This window comes from Fulmarus glacialis, unplaced genomic scaffold, assembly GCF_000690835.1.
Source record: "Fulmarus glacialis isolate BGI_N327 unplaced genomic scaffold, ASM69083v1 scaffold16897, whole genome shotgun sequence".
In the NCBI taxonomy this organism is placed as follows: domain Eukaryota; kingdom Metazoa; phylum Chordata; class Aves; order Procellariiformes; family Procellariidae; genus Fulmarus; species Fulmarus glacialis.
The window spans coordinates 688-20292 of record NW_009223970.1 but is presented as its reverse complement, the minus strand read 5'-3'; the positions used below and the strand labels follow the sequence as shown (position 1 = coordinate 20292).

Genomic DNA, 19605 nt, shown 5'->3' with positions numbered 1-19605 from the left:
CCTCCACATTGGATTTGGGAGGGAGAGAAGAGAGAACTCTCCAGCTTCCTCCTTACAAGAGAGAGACCAGGTACAGAGACCGCTGGTCCCACAGCGAGAGGCAAGGCAGACATGCTAACAGGGTACAGCTTTGCATGAAGTGGAATAAACCAAAAGGAAGCAATTAAAAAAAAAAAGAAAGAAGAAAAGAAGAGAGAGTGAGCGAGAGAGAGAAACAAAGCCAAACAGTCCTCAGATAAAACAATAATGATACAACTCAACTAAAACACATTTTGGTTATCTTTCCCGTAGTGTCCAAGATAAAGCAAAACAAAAGATGGACTCCTAAATATTTTTGAAGAGAATAGAAGAACAGCACTCAAGTCATTCTAAGGGGTAGGAACAACCGGAAAAAGTCACTTTTTTTTTTTTTGCTAGCATCAGGACAGTCTGCTGCACATGACAAACTGATGCAGCGTCAGAGCAGAGATGCAAGCTAACTGAGATAGCCAGAACCCAGCACATGACACCAATAGATAGAACTGTAGAAAACCCACTTTTCTACCACCATTTTTGTTACAAAAATGGAGTATTAGCCTCTTTATGATCATATATGGCATTGAGGATGAAGATGATGCAATGACTTCCATCCCTGGGCATATTCAGGGGATATTCGTGTTAACTATAAACAATAGCAAAAAAAAAAAGTTATTTTTCTTCCTCTCACAGAAGCCACTTTTGCATGGTTGAAAAATCTGGTTTAAAACAGAACAAATTAGCCACTGAAGCATTTTCGTGGTTAGGGAGCAAACTTAAGTCCATAAAAAGGCATGCTGAGAAGCAGAGGACATAGGCAAACTATCAAAGAAAAGAATTGCTTTTGTTCGGGAGCACAGCAGTCCCAGTCTTCAGAATACCTTTCATAACTTTTACTCTACATCGAGTAAAGAGTGTTCTAGTGAAAACTGCTATCAGTATCTTCGTAACAAAGAAACACTGCCTCCTAGCTCAAATCCATGTTAAATCAATCACATATTTTTCTGCTTGCAGGCAGCTTTAAGTCAGTGCAGCAGTTTGTCTCCCATAGTGATTCCAAAACTGAAACAGTGGAAAAATATCCCTGAAAGGAGGAGGGTGGAACCTAATTTAGAAGTGTCGTCTTAGAGCAATGTTTACAACCTGTTTTTCACCATTTCAGCTCGCTTATCTGTAGTTAAAAGAATCTATGAAACCTGTGGAGAGAAATTTTCCACTATAGACTTCATGAAAAGCAGATTCTAGACATGTCCCAGTTCCCTTTTAAGAGAAGAGTTGGCATCCCTGATTAAATGCAGTCTATCTTCAAAGCAAACAGATTCATCTCAGAGGGATTCACCAAGAGAGTTCACCCATCCCATAAAAGGAAAGAAAGAACTTAGTACTATTAAAATGTAGCATGCACAGGAGGGGGAAAGAAGAGGTTAAAAAAAAAAAAACAACACGTTGTTCCCCTTAGTAATAGGAAAATGTGCCTATTTTCAAAAGGAAATGTTACCTATCTGCCGTAAAAAGCAAGGAACAGCTCTCAAACCACACCTCCAAGAAAAACTTAACTTTCCAGTATGAACACATTTGAATTATTAAAACATACAAGTGTATTTTTTGTTTATAGAACCCCTATCAAACACCGTGAGTTTTTACAAGTTATCCTAAGGAAGTGCATGAATGCCAAGAGGTTACAGCATCTGAACCCTAGGGAGGAACATAACTGGAAGAAGGCTCTGATTTTTGATGAGTAGGAAGCAACCACATTTTACTTTTCAAATGATAATATGTAACTCAAGAGCAAAAGTCAAGGTTAACAGCCTGTTTATGAGTATATTTTAGAGCAAAGATGAGAGGAAGGTATTGTGGGAAAGGCTGAAGTTTTTGTTTGCTTCTTCAATAGAATAGGCACATAGAGTACTCTGGATACTTTACTGAAATGGGACGAAAAGCTCGTACGAAGTGAGGTGAAAAAGTCACCACATAAGAAAAAAAGCAGAGAATTCTGAGTGAATAAAATAACTGCAAATAAACCGCTCCTGCAGAACTTAGCTAGCATTTAAAGACGTTCCTCTTCCAGACCTTCTCATAGACTTTTAAAGGCCAATATGTATTAATCTTTACAAATCACAACTGAAAATTGCACTTGAAAAGAATTCTATTTTAAAGCAAAACCACACAAATTTACTCTTCTGCAAAGTATTCCTATCATACGAATTAATCTAAGAGGCAAGTCTCCTCTTTCTTAGACAAGCTTTTTGAATAAACTTGCTCTCTAAATAAAGCACCCCTAAAAATCAGTAGATTTTTATTAAATCTGTAATTTTCACTTCACTGCACTGTTCCCGTTATAAGCCTAGACAGATAGGCCTGCATCAACTTGGATCTTGGAAAAAATCAAGATGCACCCACTCATAACAGCAACTCAGGATTAATCAGGATAACATAAGCTGACTATTTCAAGCTGGAGGTTGGACTATATGACCTCCTGAGGTCCCCTCCAACCTGAGTTTTCCTATGATCCTATGACACTACTAAAATTAGAATTAGAATTCTGTCACATCTAAAGACACTTTAAGAATTGGTAAGAGGAGTTCAATAGTCAGCATTCTGTATTTCTCTTCGCAGCTCTGCCTCTAACAGCTCAACACTCCAGACAGTTTACTCAGCCTCACACAAAATCAGGCTCAGCTGAACAACAGGTATACTACTGCTTTATCTCAGATATTATACACAGATTCATTAGGTGTTTGAAAGGCATTATAGATCTGCACTCATATTCCATGATCAGAACATTCTCAGGCTTAAGGAAGTGTGATTTTTTTCTCTGTGTGTTAAGGGTGTGAGTTTGGTTCAAAAAACATACAGAAGACTATGTTTAGTAGTGCCATCCACATAAATGCACAGCTGCATACAATTAAAAAACCACTGTGAACATCTTACCTTCAGTGCTGGTCCTTTTTCACTTGCTCTCTCACTAGCTCTCTTTCCTTCTAGCCCAAGCTGAACAAACAGTTCTAGCAAGTTCATCAGTAGTTCATCCACAAGGTGTTCTCCTTGAATGTTAGCAGCGATGTTAGCTAGGGCATTAATGACTGCTAAGGAACAGTGTCTGTGAAGAAAGAACAGTTATGAACAAGCAATTCCTCAAAGTTTTACATTTTCAGTGCTTTCTTCATAATGCTGATAGTAACTCTTGTAATAAGGCTGCTGACATTTTTTCACTCCGAGTTTTTTTGGGGGGTGTTATTTTTTGTTTTTATGAATAGTGGCACGTCACTTCACTGATAATTGAAATGCAATCAGTATTTAAGTGAAAAACTATTTGTAAACTTTGCCTCTGGAGGACATTTCATTTCTGATGCTGTCACGGTCAAAAGGAAATTTCTTTCCTTTAGCAGATACGGCTACAGACAAGAAGCAGCAAAGGGCTGTGCTTCTGGATTGGGAAAGCTCTTGAGTAGAATCAGAACTAGTATCAGTTATTGTTAAAGCTGAGATAGCATTGGGCCAGACAGTATGTTAAAACGTATTGACAGGACTCAGTTACTCACATACTACATTAAAAGATATCCAGCCTACCCCAACTATCAACGAAGTCAGTGATAATCTTTAATTTTAAGGGGACTAAAATGCATACTTACAATCTAAGAATTAAATTAATGGTTTGCATTTAAACCCTAACAAGTACTGGGGCCACATTTAAAAAAGCCCAAACCACACACACACAAAAAAAACCCCAATGGAACTTCATTAGCTTTTCTAGGCTAAGAGATTAATTACTCTAGTTCAAATAACATTAAGTCATCATCAATGTCAATTACCATTTTTACCATTTACTAACATTAAATTCCTTACGGGGCGGGGGGCGGGGAATCAGTACTACCTGTAGTAAAAAACATTTTTAGGAATCCCTGTATTATGAAGTGCTACTATTTTAAAACTAATATATTACTTTTTAACATCAAAGAAAAAAAAACAGGACTATTTATAACCTTGTTCTAAAACTTATACTGGGAAAAAGTGAAAATCCCTGATGTAGCATAAAGGGTATTCAATATCATATTCATACATTTAAGGGACGCAGCTGTGTTACCTGTATCCATGATCCTTATAATCTTTTGTGGCTGAGTAAACAACTGAGCTTGCTTTAACACTGATTTGCTGAAACAGATTCCACACCTCCTGGTAAATATATTGCTGTAAAAAAACCCAAACAAATCACTAAGTAGAGAATACAATCTCTCTAAAGAACAACTGTGTAAAATACACTAAGTATTATGAAATTCTTCAGATAGGTATCTAGTCATAGCCCGAGCAACAGTTTCCGCTTCCACAAAGCACACATTGGAAGTGCTTTCACTAGTGTTTTTAATTGCTTAAATTTTACAAAAATTATTAAGTTGTAACTTTTGAAAACACTGAGTTTTTTTAAACATTGGGGTTTATTTTTAAAAATTTTATTATTTTCTATGGGGGACTAATCTTCTTTCCAGGGACAGCATTTTACACATTATTAATTAGTTTTTGTTTTCTGATGTCAGAGACATGAGGATTGTACAAGCCCATACTTGTGGTGAAGAAAAGAAAAATATTAAAAAACTTCTGCAAATGCAGTTTCTAAAATACGTTTCCTTTTAACTAAAGGAAAGGGATCATGAACTGGGACTCTCTTGGCCCGTTCTTTCCTTACGTTTCCAGTGATGACCAAGCAGCCCAGCTGATCAATGATGAGTACATCAAGATGAGAAGGTGGCTGGCAAAACTTCTGCTGTAAGATCTGTAGGATAGGTTCCATCATTTTTGGGGTGTCCCTCAGTGCCACTGCAATGTGCCCTAAAGCACGAATTGTGTGGTCAGGAATCAAATGAGCTTCCCTGTTACAAAAACAAACAAAAAAACCCAAAACCATACAAGTAACTGTTCAACAGTTATCAAGACCTCCAAGCATGGTTACATTTCATGTAAGAAACAGCTCATATACTAAATTTAAACATCACTAACAGCTTTAATTTTGCCACTCTATATACCCATCTACTCCCAAGATTAACATTGGAGATATACTTGCACAAGTTGGTTTTCAAAATTAAAAAAAAAAAAACAAACAACAAAAACCCCAAAAACACTACCCAAGAAACCCACACTAATCCATGAACAAACTGTTCTAGCAACAACAGTGAAAAGAGGTAAAAGTGATCTGCAAAACATTATGACATGACAGTCAGACCAGCTACTATAGGACCTCCCCCTGGAGGTTTCGTGGTTGGCGACTCTCTTAAAAGTGAAGCAAGTCAAATGCCACAAGTGACAAGCTGTGTCAAGCCATAAAAGATAGCTGAAGCTTGAAGGATGCAGCAGAGAGTATCACTCAATCTAGGACTCAAAATTGGCTAATACTCACCAAAGATTTGCTGATTCAATCAGGTAAAAATGAATCCATGCCTCCCAGTACGAAAACAAGGGCTCAGCTCTGCAAAGATTTGCATGGGAAGATCCTGACCCCACATACAAGCTCACTATCTCAGAAACAATTAATTCTAAAACAATGCTGCCTGTACTTATATCTTAGAATAAGCTTCAGGTTCATTGAGTGAAGGAAGAATTGATTTGATGACTAACAACTTACTTATCACTCTCTTGAGAGATGTACAGACGGTTAGATAAACTGGCAAGAAAGGCCTCAACAATCACCGAATCTATAGTCAAGCCAGCTTTCAAGCATCTGGAATAACAATGAACAGAAAACTTGTTAGAACAGCCAGAGGAAAAAAAAAAAAAGCATTAATTAAACATTTCACTTTTTACTACTGAAAATGCACTCCAGGTATAAGGGAAAAAAGTTTATACTGAAGTATAAGAACTGATTGCCTAGGAACGCTGCAGATGTATTTTTAAAAATGAGCAGAGTTTCTCCTGCTGCTTTCTCCAGCAACAATAAAGATGGGGATATGCAACAAGGTAAGTTCAGAATCCACTGCTTTAGAAACTTTAATCCCTTGTCTCCAGTCACTAACTATTTGTCTTTCCTCCAGGTCTCTGTAGCTGTCTACAAGGGAGTAATAATCATTACGCTGCCCACGTTTGAGTGCGTAACAATCCTTCTGTTACAGGAGGCTCACTCAACATGATAATCTAAGCAGAAAAGAAAAACCCCACTGAGTATCAAAATGGTGACTAGCATGAATTACGTATGTGGGAAGCAAAACGATGAGATTGAATTATTATTTTACAATTAGGACATAAACAGAATCAACAGATGTCTGAAGGAAGATGAAGTCATGATTAAAAAAGGCAAAAAGCCTTTATAGCAGCACAGCGCAGCACCTTCTGAACATCACAATACTCTTCTGCTAGGGAAATAGAACACATGTTCCAACATGGTGCAAGTCTCTCTCCTACCTGCAGATGTTGTCTATGGCAATGTCACGCAGCTGCTCGTACATGGATGGTTGACTTTTCTTGCCAGGCATTACATTTAGAGTGGACTCTGAATGCTCGTTGGTTACACTAATCTTGATGTCATTACCACCTACTAAGAACAGAGTATATGGAAATCAACACCATTTGAAATACCTTTTTTCCCAAGATGAGAGCACACAGGCAAGAGCAATATCTGGTAAGTAAGTGCAAAACAGCTTACTTTACAGCTCAGAGAGTTGATCTGAAGAACTTTGGAAGTACATGTGTTGTCACTAGCTACGCAAGATATTACTGTATTTAACTATGCATAAATAATTATTCCTAAATTTAGTCACCTTCAGTTCTCTTTTTACCTGTTCTGCTTTAGCATTTTGCATTAGTGATTTAAATTGAGTATTTTCTTTTTGGAAATCATAACTTGATATTACAATTTAAAAACAACAACAAAACACCTGCCAAATGCCATCAAGATGGTCATGGGGCTGGAGCACAGGACCTGTATGGAGAGTCTGAGGAACATGGCCTTGTTCAGCCTCGAAGAGGTGGCTTTGGACAGACCTAACGGCTGCCTTCCAAAGTGTAAAGTAGGTTACCAAGAAGACAGAAGCAGGCTTCATGGGAGAATGAGACACAACGGACAACTTGAAACAAGGGAGGTTCCAACTGTATATGTGATTTATCCTCCTCCCCTCACCATAAGGATAATTACGCACTGGCTCAGGTTGTAGAATCGCTGTCTTTGGAGGGTTTTGAAGGCCCATGTGGACAAAGCCCTACGCAAACTGCTCTGAATTGAGTGCAGGAGGTTGACACACATAATACAACCTTCAATACTGCAGTATCACACTACAGTTGGTGATCTCACTCAGGACAAAAGTGCTTCAGATAAGACTATCTTGGTTTCAGCAGAGGAGACACAGCAATATTGCTGCTAGGATAAAATGTAGTTCTATATATACTGCTTGCCCCTAGATACACTTCTACCAGAATTTGATTTGCATTCCTCCTCTACACCTCCAAAAAAAAAAAAAAAAAAAAAAAAATCACAAATGCATCTCCATTTACCCCTACGGCTATATCACCACAAAATATCCAAAAGCATCAAAAAGCCATGTAAGTTGGAAAACAATCACTAGCACATCCTTTGGAACATGGCCTTTTTTCCTTTACCTGTATGATACTGGCTGTGATACTTGTAAAGTTTCACAAGCACTGGAGAAGGTATCACAAGAAAGTCTCTCAAGGATGGATTGACAGAATGAACCACAACAGGGAACCTCTCACACAAACGACCTAGACCCTAAAAAAGAAAAAAAAAAAAAGGAACATAGCTTTAGAATATAACAGCACAATTTTTATTTCAACTGCAAGCTTGCAACTTCAGCTCAACACAAAAAACCCCAAACCAAAATAAAGCATAGATAGTTCTGAGGGATTCAACTTTTAGCAGAAGATTTAGACATTTCAAGGCTCTAATTCTTTCAGGTTATCCTAGAGTGCGTCATACCAGTCAAGCCTTGCTGCTCTCTTCCTGGGTGATTTCACAGGAGTTACATGAATTTAACTGCACTCTCTGAAAATAAAGTTACTGGACAAGTTCCAACATTTAGAGAATCGTGATAATTTACTGTTTACTATGTGGTAGAAAACACCACATTTGTAAGACTATGAATAAGTGCCCAATAGGAAGACATAAAAATTAGAATAACCAACTCTTAGTCTTAAAACTCAGTGATCTGCCAGTCCCAGTATTTTAATTGTTTATGTAATGGACTAAGAAGCTAAATATTTCAGAAAAGAAATACTGGTTAAAAAAACCTCATTAATATTATTCTTCAAGAAGTAGTTGAGCTGAGAAAATTTTGAGAGCGTTACTCTACTGCAGTTCTAGTTTCCACACCAACCTCTAAAATCCAAACATAGAACACATTGATGGAAAGTAATACAAACAGCAAATAAAAAGTGTTATTCTAGCAACCTGTAAGACTCCCCAAACTCCCAGTCACTGATATAGTAACATCAAATACTGCAAAGACGGACCTGCAAACAGCAAATTAGCAGTGGCAAGTGAGCAATGATGACTTTGCTTGAAGTTTTTGACTGCAGCTTCTCTGATAACTTGATGCAGAGGTTTTCTGCACCTTAAACAAAAAAGTCAATAGAAAAAGTTATGTTTATCAGATTTGTTATTAGGCCACACACAACGCAATGCTACTGGAATTTCTAAAACAACGCAGAAAATGTATCAGCTTCACTCTCCTCATACTACAATTCCTCAAAGAGATTTCGTGCTGCTTCTGGGAAAACAGTTCTGGAAACTTAGTATCTTCACCAAACAGCGCTGTCAAACACTATGATTGAAAGAATGACAGTACTTAAAGTTGATTTTGAGCGTACTTCACGTTTGACAGAAATTAAGTATTGCAAGGTCTAAAGGAAAAAATCCTTCACATATTCAGATGATGTGCAATTACACAACAAGAAAAAATTTGAGAAAAAGTGAGAAAGAGTTTCCCAGTCCTGTTAGCAATGAAGAAAAAACATTTTCTTTAAAAGAATGACTGAGAAACATTTAAGACACTAAGAGCAATAACTAAAAACATAAAATAAACTAGAAAATAAGCAGCTGCATGTACTGCAGCAATTATACCATCTCCTATAGATAAGTCAATAGGATATTTCTGTTTCCATTTCTATGAAGAGATGTCTAACTACCTAGCCAACTAATCTGACAACTTTTTGATGGAAGTTTTACTCTTGTATTCTAATAGCAAAAAGTATTCCACTGAAATTTATTTTATATTTCTGTAAGCATCTATACAACTTAAAAAAAAAGAGGCAGACATTCCAGAGACTGAAGAGCATTTTTTACCTTGCTCATCTTTCACAGCCCACACCATGAGATCCACACAGGCAGCATTAGCCTGACAACGCAGTTTTAAAGGACTCAGTTCATTGTGCAGTCGATCCACATCATGAAGGATTTTCTGAAGTTCTGATTGACTGCTGTTAAATTGCTCTAGCACAAAATCGTGGATTTCCTTCACAAATGAGTTGGGAAGATCTAAAGAAATAAAAGGAAATAGCATTATACTAGAAGGATGTGAGTCAGTGTATCAGAATGACATATAAAATCCATTGCTATGTTATAAATTAAATGATTTCATAAAGTTTATCCCCTACCTAAAAGATAAATTCCATAGCGAAGTCCACCAGTAAGCAGACAGCTGAAATGCCATCTGTTAATCCTTCTAGTGGTGCTCAAAATATATTTTTTTCTATTTCTATAGCACCTTTTTTATATAAAAACATTTCAAAATGCAAATTTTCCAGCATACGTGGAGTTCCCAGGAAATGCAAACCCCTGTGTTCAAGCACTCAATACAATGCAGACAACGCTTTGGATCTTAAACATAATGAAGGATAAATTTAAACAAATACAAATACTATACCTTTCATATAGTATAACGTGTCTCTCAGCATTTTAAACTGAGCAAGATAAAGAGGGTCACTGAACGTTTTGTAATAGAGATCTGTATTAGCACCCGTCTGAAAGAGAAAAGAAGCAACCTGGTAGATTCAAAAGTAAGTATTTTCCATTGTATGGATAAATAAATCTTCTTGTTCCAGTCACATGATTGTTTTCCTCCACAACGCAAACAAGCATTTAAAACAGGTACCAGAAGTAACCTCACAGCTTCCCTCCCCACTTTTATCAAAAGTACAGCCGTGCAGTGCATTAAATAATATTCAGTCACTCTTTCAATTTGAAGAGCACGAATATGTTCTCTCTAACAGTGTTGTTAAAAAAAAAAATAAAAGGAGGATTCAAACATATAATTTTACTGAGACAGCAAAAAGAGAAACCAAAGCTGCCTCCACTTAGGCCTACATTTCAAATATGGCAGTACTCAAAGGAAGGCTGGAGAGAACAGCAAAGTAATTTTCCCACATAATTGAACGCATACTCTTTTCAACACAGCTTTACGCCCCCAAGGAGATGAGGTTAACTCCATAAAACGTGGTGGAGGCTGTTACAGAACTGCACCCAGGGAAGGAGACAACAAGGACTCACAGACCTACAGAAACAAGTATGCCACCTCTGAAAGTAAAGGTCCACAAACTGTAACGCTATGAAACTGGTAGAAATGACACCTAAAAGGGCAGCAGTGATTTTCAAACCAGAAAAAGAAAACAACGAACACATTTTATCTACATGAAAAAAGACAATGCTACTATAATATGCAATAAAGACCTTAGTCTACCATAAACCAGTTCTGGGCAACCAATGCTGTCATTCAGAAGGATAACAGAGCTAAAGTAAGAAAATGGTTCATTTTTTAAGAGAACAACTATTTCCTTCTACGTTAGTGAATAACATTTCCCCTTCACCCCCTCATTTTTACACAGTCCAAGGCTAAATTTAAACCACTGAAAGAACTGTTCAAAAAGGAAATTAGTATCATTTTGCAAAGAAAAGGCATACCTTATATAGGTAAAAGACTTATTTTCCAAGTATTAAGACAAAAAAATAAAGTATTTAAGTCATTAGAAAAGGAATTTAAAAACATACCTCTGCAACTTCAGCTACAACTGCATCTAAGGTCTTTAGCAGAGAATCCTCAACGATCTGTTTTACCTATGGAGGAAAAAAAAAATTAAAGGACGTTTCCTGTTGATGACTCTAGATAGGAAGACAATGCAATTTTGCCCGTGCACAGAAAACACAAGTTACTCTACTGCGAAGTGTCAGACGAAATTCGTTTCTGTCACTTGCGTGAATTCCCAGCAACTAAACCCTTCTAGAAAAGGGTCTCATTCTCACAGCAAAACCCAATCTTCTATTTAAGCAACTAGCAGTACGTAAGTTACCTCAAATCATGTGGTCTGCAAGACTCAAACAGGAAGAAGTTGACATAAACTTATTTCATTTTCCCAATTCTTCATGGTTCATGTGAGAGCTTTTTAGGAATACTACTGAAGCATGACATTAAATGCCATAAAAATAATGTTACACAAAGCTCGAGAGACCATATTTTTATTTGCAATTCTAAAAGCTTAATCTTAAACTGCATCTTTTTCTAGCACGAATATCTAGAGTGCAATCTCACTGCAGCCTTCATAAGAACCCATCACATACCATGTTCAACAGCTGACGGAGCATTTCCAGTGGGATGTAAAACTCTTTATTGTTAATGCCATTGAAGAGAGGAGAAACTGAAAAGCTGGAACTGATCGTAGAGAAGTAATAATCAGGATCCAGTGCACTCCCATCAGGAAGATAGGAACCTGATCAGAAAAAATAATAGAAATAAGGAGAGAGAGAATATATAAATTTTGTTTAATGGTAATATTTAGTCACTATTAAAGAGTTATTTCCAACACAGGTACAGTCTTTTAACTTGCGAGCTATCAAGAGGCGCATTTCAGCTAATCTACTGGTAAATCAAGACAGAAAACTATGATGAAAAAAATACTTTTGTTCATTAGAAGTTTACAATCACAATGGAAAAATTCATTTCAATGACTTGTGTCCATGTCAGAGACACTGCTGACAAGAAGTCTTCCCATACTACTGATGTACATTTACCCAAAAACATTTGTAAATGCCATTTTGTTCTAAAGCATAGAGGTGCAAAGAACAGGTTAAGTCAAAACTATCTTGCAAGGTTTTCCCCTATATTAGATCAAATGAACTCATGGCACAGCTTTCATCTTAAAATTCCACCAACTCACTACTGCAATTTGAAGGCAAAGAGAAATCAAATTATTTTTCAGATCCAAGTACTCTATTAAGCAAATAACTTGCTAAGCATATTGCTTTTGGCACTGTTTCCCCTTTAGAAATTATATCTCTGCCTTTTTAAAGTACTCAGCTACCTGTGCGAAAGTAATGTTCCTGTGATTAACAGGCTTTCAAGCAACACTATTTATTCACAACATAAAAAAAATGTTTTCAGTCCTTTTTTCTAAACCGTTAGCCTTGGCCAGAATAAAAACAAGGTCATTACTCATCTTCTTCAGAAAGTAAGACTATCACAAACTGTATTATCGGAAATAATACAAGGGCTGCCTGTATCTGAAATATCTGGTAGAAGTTAGTATTGAAAATAAAATCCTGATTAGAATAATCATAAGTCTGCTAAAGACGCAATTAAAACGATTCTGAAATTTTTACAAAGTTGTCCACTATCCACCTATAGTTTTAATTAAGATTATTTTTGTTCTACTACTATAGTCTTTCTCTAACCTGCAGCGTTTTTTTTTTTTAAATTCAAAACATGAAGACCATAAAATCGAAGAAGTATAGGTTGTTTCAACAGGGTAGACAGAAAACAAACAGGTCTCTTCCTACTTGGCAATTTAAGAATGATATTTGAATTACCCTGCAATCCCATGATATGATTGAGGAAGACAGATGCCTCTACAAATAGTAACATGAAGGAAAAAGAAAAGTAATGTGGAAGAAATTAATTTAAGCCAGGGCTCGAGAGAGGAGAATGACCCAGAAACAGAGAATGCCCAAACTGTTAAAAACCTCAAAGGCCCAGACAAAACCAGAGACACTAAAATGCCTCAGATGCAGAGCTAGTCCTCCACTTGATTCATGAAAGACGGTTTATTTTTACACCCTGCTTTGACATAGAACTCACAGCTAGAGCTCTACCAAAACCCAGTGGTTAAGAGTTTGTATATTAATTCATGAAAATTTTTCACATTTCTGCCTTTTATGATATAGTAACTAATACACATTAGTGAGCACTCACATTAGTGAGCAAGTCTCCTTTACTATTTCTCACTTTAGCAAATTACTAGGTCTTACACAATGACCCATATCACGTTTACTTCAAATGGGGCAGTTTTTTTAGATTTATACAATGTGCCACAAAGGTCTCAAAATGCCAGGCCCTAGTCCAACCATTTAATTGTCTAGTGAGGCACAATATTAACACTTGTTTCTCAAAGTTACTCAGCCTAATCTCCTGAAATATTTTTGGCCTGTTGAATTAAGCTCTTCAGTTGAATTAAGCTCTTCAGTACTAGGCACAGCCTAGCAGTAAGGAAATCATGTCTGTCTCAGAAGCCTGCCAGAAACAATTGAGCCTGGAAACCACCGGTGTTAATAATAACTTCCCACTGTCTTTATATCCCAAAATTTTTCAGAATCCTAGCAGGCATGTGGCCAGAGAATTACTGTAAGAATTCTAGAGGGCAGAGAAAGGGGTCAACATGATTTTGGTTTTCAATTTTCTATAAATAGCAACAAAATCCCCAAATCACACACTGTTCCTTTGCAAAATAATTTACCTTCAAAGTAATGAATTGCAGATCCTCCAGGAGAGCTGGGAGGGGGAATTCCACGTTCAGGACTAACCTGAAACATCACACACATGCCATAATTTAAAAACTATTTATAAAACATTGAAAAATCTTCCAGAGAATGGTTCATACGCTTTATAACGAAACACAGCTTCAAGCAAAACTAGCAGGAACTATGTATTGCCAGGCCTAAGAGCTCAATTCCAACCAAAAATGGGAAGTTAAAGAAAGCTAGTTCAGTGCTTTTGACTAAAGGGAAGAGATCAGAATAATGACTCCTGTACTGTATGAAACTATGCTAGTAACAATCTGTGATTTCAAAACCGGCACCTGAATCCATTCTTCCCCTAAGACAATGAACATCCTGAAACCAGTGAGAGCTCATGTATCCTCAGCACTTCTGAAAACTTTAGCCATTAAGTGCCAGCTTCCCGAATTCGCAGATATATATTACCGTGCTTTTTCATCATAATAACACAAGGAATAGGATTTGCCAATTGTTCCGTGTGAAGACTTATTAGTAGAGTTGTTAGTTTAACTGTCACTGATTATTCTGTAGCTCAGAAACTACAAAATTATTTTGAAATTCGGTTGCAGAACCAAAATAAAGATCTCTGTATCTGGTTGAATAATGTGTTAAGAGACTGTGTGCATATCCAGGCTTAATGCGATCTTAACTCCACCAAAACCACGAAATCATCTAAGCACTGACTCCAACACAGAGCAAGTCATACAAACCTGTGAGATGCTAGATACGCTGCTAGCCTTTCTCTTCAGTGTTCCTTCTTGGCAAACAGTGAGTAGAGAACTGGGAAGAATTGATCTGAAATCATTAAAGGATCGCCGGCGAATTCCTTCAAGCTCTTCTGGAACTCTCAGGGAATGTGGGGGAATTTTTGGAAAAAGCTTTGAAAGGAGAGCCTCCTCTGAATTGCTGTAGCGACCAAAGGCTCGAGAAATTCCTATCAGGCAGGGCACTGCATACTTGCATAAATATTCTGGAAAAGAAAAACACATATAACAGTATATTACCAGTTAGTTAGAACTTCCTCTTCACGGTTTTGCTACCACTTCACTAAAATGTTTCAGCTTAAAGTGCTTTGCAAAGACTTATTTGTGCAAGTAGAGGAAAAACCATGAAGGTATCACAAATTAATACACTTCTCTCGCTTCCGTATTTACCAGTCTGCAACAAACAGAGCTAAGAGAAGTCGGAAGAAAAAGCTGCTCACTTTTCAGGAGTGATCCTGATAATTCTCTTCTGCAAGAGAAGTTCAGAAGACAGGAGTTACAAGTATAGCAACAATATAAAGAGTTATTTTAGTAGTACCTTTATCATGCATTTGCGGGGTCTGGCACATTCCCAACAGGAACTGCATTACTTGTAGAATTGCATCCAAAATCTAAAGTAATCAAGACAGACATTAAAAAAATACCTTTTGGTAAAGAGATCTTATTATCTTATACTAGATCACTACAACACAAATGAAACTTGCAAATAGCAAGCAAACTACAACTTGCAAATTACTGTAAGCACCTCTGTAAACAAGATCTTTTTAATGCTATGTGTCTAAAAAAGTATATTGCCCTCACTCAGCTTACAGAGCTTCTTTTGTAAAGTCTGCAGTTAGCTGGTATGTACTAGCAGAATAAAATTGCAGCAGTCCTAATTTCAGTATCAAAACCCGAATTCTAAAACTCTGGGCTCAGCAAGTGACAGCCTTTGACACCTGGAAGTAACAGCAGACTTATGAATATCTTCTAAGTACCCGACTATTAATTAACACAAGCAAAATAATGGAACAGTACACATGTTAAAGCAATCAATCCCTTTGCAAGAAAGAAAGCAGCTGCGGTGTACTCTTCTCTAGACATTTGTCAGTACTGCAGTATTGGAGAATTGGGTTCTACATCAGCACAAACTTAAAATAAACTCTACCTGCTCTCTGAGAGAGGCATCCCTGTAAGCAACGTCTGATAACAATGTTACCAAGCAGAAGCTGAAGTTTTCTGCAACTGGAAGCAAGCCTGCAAAGTAACGGACAGAAAATAAGCCACTTAAGCACTGTTAGGGAGAATCAACATAGAAAGAGCAAATAATAACAAACCAAGAAGACATAAGTGATTCCCATGTCATACAGTTCTGAGATAGACTTAGAAAAATACAGTATTACATACAAAACTTAGAAGTATACTCTAACCATCATAATTTCTGCAGGAAATGTTAAAAGAATAATTTTAATAATTAAAAACTTTTCCAGGCTTTCAAGTAATTGGAAAAAAAATTAAATTTTATAATACCCCTTGTGAGAAAGTATTATTATGTTAATTTTAAGAGATATTAAGAGAGCAAGAACTGAAGTAGTTTAAATAGCAACTAAGTATCAAAGCTAAAAGTAAACCGTACAAATCTCGGGTTCCACTCTCCTGCTCTAACTACTGCACAATCCTCTCCAATTTAGTAACAAAATATATTGAGTGTAGAATATTTGGAAAGTGCAATTTATCACAAAACAGTCAAGCAACAAAGCTGGGAGCTATTCAACTTCCTCTTTGCTTCTTAAAAAAAAAAAAAAAAAAAAAAATCAGTATTAAAGGCTGTTGAGTCAGGAGCTAAGAACCTAGCAGGACCCATCACCTCCCCTTGTACCATGTCCTGAATAACCTTTGTTATATCTATTTCCTGGCTGGCGTTCCATGAGAATGATCAAAAAACCCCAAACATCACCTCTGCCTTTCCGTGCATTGCTTTCTTCTATCCATTGGACTTTGGGAAGACCCTTCAGAAGTCGGAGGAGGTAAGGAACCACATTATCTTTGTGCTAAAGAGGAAAATACTCTATTTAAAATGGAGAAGAAAAGCTGAACCATATAATCTCAAGCTATTTTAGAGATATGGAAAGACTACATTAACCACACACAGAGCTCACTTCTAATGATTACTCCACAGGCTTCTTGAACATTGCAAAATTGATTTCAACACTGACAAATGAAAGTAAGCCAATTGAGTACTATAAATCCAATCCTTTCATTCTAGGCAACAGTTCATTCTCCATAAAAGTTGGAGAAAAAAGTTCCAGAATAGTAATTAACCCCAAACAATTTATTAGTTTACAGCAAGGTCACAAAATAATTTTAAGGCAGTTAGAAATTCAGAGTGCGAGCCCCAGTTCAGTACATGTGATCCATCCCATGGCCTTGCAAGTCACTTAACACATCTGTGTAACACTTCAGCTTCTAATCCGCAAATCAAAGGACAGCACTTTCCTTCCTCATAGAGTTGGATTAATTAATACTAACTGCTGGCTTTGAAAACATCATAAAAATGCTACGAAACATGAATACAGCTGCCTTATTTAAACTTTGTACTACAAAAAACGCAAAAAGGACAACGTTAATAATATGCATGCAAGCTATATCATAGTAAATAGATACTAAATAGGAGGAAATTCAGGCCTGATGCAAACCCTAGCAATATTAAACAACTTAAAGTGAGGTCTAATGACTTTGGACCTAGGACTCAGCACAGCCTTCCTTTCCTCTGCACAGAACAATACCACGCCCAGAGTTCGAAGGGAAGAGAACCAGCTTGTCATAAACAAGCTGACAGACACAAAAGGGATGTTCGTATACAATGCAGCCTATGTGCACTGTTTGTCTTTTTATCCTGGCTACTGCCAGGCATGAAAACACCTATTACAAACCTGACATTCAGGAGTATGGTGGAACATACCTGTCATTTAGAAGCATGTGGGGAAGAACACGCAATGACACATACAGCTTGAGCAAATCCTCCTGAATAGCCTTTCCTTTCTCTCCTTAAGCTACGATGACCAAAAAACGCGACAGCAGTTTGGCTGCGGCAGTGCCATGACTACTGTCTATCACACTCGTCAGTACTGTCATTGTTTCCTTGTGCTCTCCTGCCTGCATCCACCTGTTATCTCTGATATTTTTATTTATTTTTATGGATGGTAAATACCAACTTTTCATTCATTGAACAACTACATTTGAATTAAGCCAAAATCTTTCAAGTTAAATAGAGTTAGCCTAAGTGGGAAAAATACCTGAAGGTCAGATTCAATTAGAAAGATTCCTAAAGCAATAACAGCATCTCTGCGACGTTCATCTAACTGGAAAATCCCATGGAAATCCACTGGACACATACAGAGCAGTTTTTGTACCTGAAAAACAGCGGAGGCAAAGAACAGTGGAACAAGACCGAAAATGTCAAAACAATCCAAGGGAACAACAGGACGTGTTAAAACTGTCCTTCAAAGGTCCACCAGTAGACCTCAGGAACGCAATGCAAATAGCTCACAGCTTCTCTTTTATGGAGCAGAGCTCGTCATGTCCACGCCCAAGGGCACGCCAAGCAACAGGCCCGGGTGGCACTAAAACAATTGCTAGTATTTTCACAGCAGAGAAACGAGCTGATAGGCTGTGGTTTTCAAGGCTCGTTCAGACCTCCTGTGTTTGAAGTGGGCAGTAGTCTTTCCATCTTCTGGAAGACAGATGGCCACACTGCCCTCCTTTAATCATCAATCTTAATTAAAGAGTGATGAATGACAGAAACTAGAAAAAGACAGAAAAACCTCAAGTAGATGTCAAACATTTTTACCACAACACAGGTTGATTTAAAAGTTTTCTTCAACACTTGGTCAATCTGTTTGTTTGTTTGTTTTCACATCTCAAGAGAATTTCTGAAACTTTCCAGAGCATCACATTTACAGAGCTCATTCCTGTATCCGTGGTACAACAAAGCCCTCCTTCCACTAATTCATTGGGCATTTTGGATGTGCAAGAAATATGCAGCAGGCACATATATCATATTTATTCAATTCCTGTAAACAAAAACTGGGTGGATGGAGCTTTGGTTACAGCTGCATCAATGCCTTCTTCATATACAGCACTGAACAATAAACTATTACCTAGCTGAGTATGACTTTTGCTCAAATCCTTTTAACACAACAGATTCAGTTTCCAGAACTGTTATTTTCTCATTACTTACCTATTACTTCACTCCATACCCAGCAAACACACATCTAAAGAATATATAAAATCTCCCAAATACTTTGTTTTCCTATGGAACTGTTAAGAAAGGGAAAATGCAACAAGCATATTGTCTTTTTATAAATCTCCTTGATGTTCATAAATATTACCTAAAAAGGACTGTCATAATAAATACCTATGTTTGAATGTCAACTTACTTCCTATTTAGATAACTCTATTTAAACACCCCGCCTTGAAATTTCTAAACCAAGAAACTATTTCCCTAAAGGATTAGAAGAATTTACTGGATGCTCAGTGGAATTTAAGATTCTAGTCCTTAAACTGCCAGACCTTATAATTACAAGACCTGTAACACAACACAAATAATCCTCTTGCTCAACATAAAATACAGCAGAGGAAATATGAACTTTGGAAAATAACTTCTGATGCATGTGTCCCACATCAGGTTAATATTTGCAATAACATGAGTGAATAACTTTAGCTAGATATGAACTTTTAATATCATTTAACTCCTACTGTAGTCTCTCAAACGAAAAAAAAAAAAAAAAAAAAAGAAAATAAATCCCTGGCTATTAGTGAACCAACAGCAAGGCTTAAAAAAATTATTCACAGCTGGCTATCAGACCAATGGTAGATTTCCCAAACAAGAACTAAGACAAGAAGCCTGCAACAGCTGGCCAAGAACAAGCACGATAGTTTCCATCAGTACTGGGCTGTGCTTTTTAACAATTTAGTCATCTTTCACTATTGCACGAGGCTATTCTTCGTGCTCAGAGAAGTCAACTCCCAAAACACGAGGCTGTCCATCTCTCCTCCCCGCAGCAGCACAACACTTGACCAGGCCAGCCG

General features: G+C 37.2%; 1 protein-coding gene across 1 annotated transcript in view; it reads right to left on the bottom strand.

Moving 5' to 3' along the window:
* Positions 1-17921, bottom strand: part of PI4KA (phosphatidylinositol 4-kinase, catalytic, alpha) — a 62146-nt gene extending 44225 nt beyond the window's left edge. Inside the window, exons 1-17 of the mRNA XM_009582012.1 lie at positions 17811-17921; positions 16472-16565; positions 15683-15771; positions 15074-15146; positions 14482-14741; positions 13732-13798; positions 11564-11712; positions 10997-11062; positions 9876-9972; positions 9296-9487; positions 8464-8564; positions 7594-7723; positions 6403-6535; positions 5630-5725; positions 4697-4880; positions 4100-4203; positions 2947-3115 (exon numbers count right to left, since the gene is read on the bottom strand). Of these exons, the coding sequence (XP_009580307.1) occupies positions 2947-3115; positions 4100-4203; positions 4697-4880; positions 5630-5725; positions 6403-6535; positions 7594-7723; positions 8464-8564; positions 9296-9487; positions 9876-9972; positions 10997-11062; positions 11564-11712; positions 13732-13798; positions 14482-14741; positions 15074-15146; positions 15683-15771; positions 16472-16565; positions 17811-17909 (2103 nt within the window). The 5' untranslated portion in view covers positions 17910-17921. The remainder of the gene's footprint in view (positions 1-2946; positions 3116-4099; positions 4204-4696; positions 4881-5629; positions 5726-6402; positions 6536-7593; positions 7724-8463; positions 8565-9295; positions 9488-9875; positions 9973-10996; positions 11063-11563; positions 11713-13731; positions 13799-14481; positions 14742-15073; positions 15147-15682; positions 15772-16471; positions 16566-17810) is intronic.
* Between the last annotated feature and the right edge of the window lie 1684 nt (positions 17922-19605).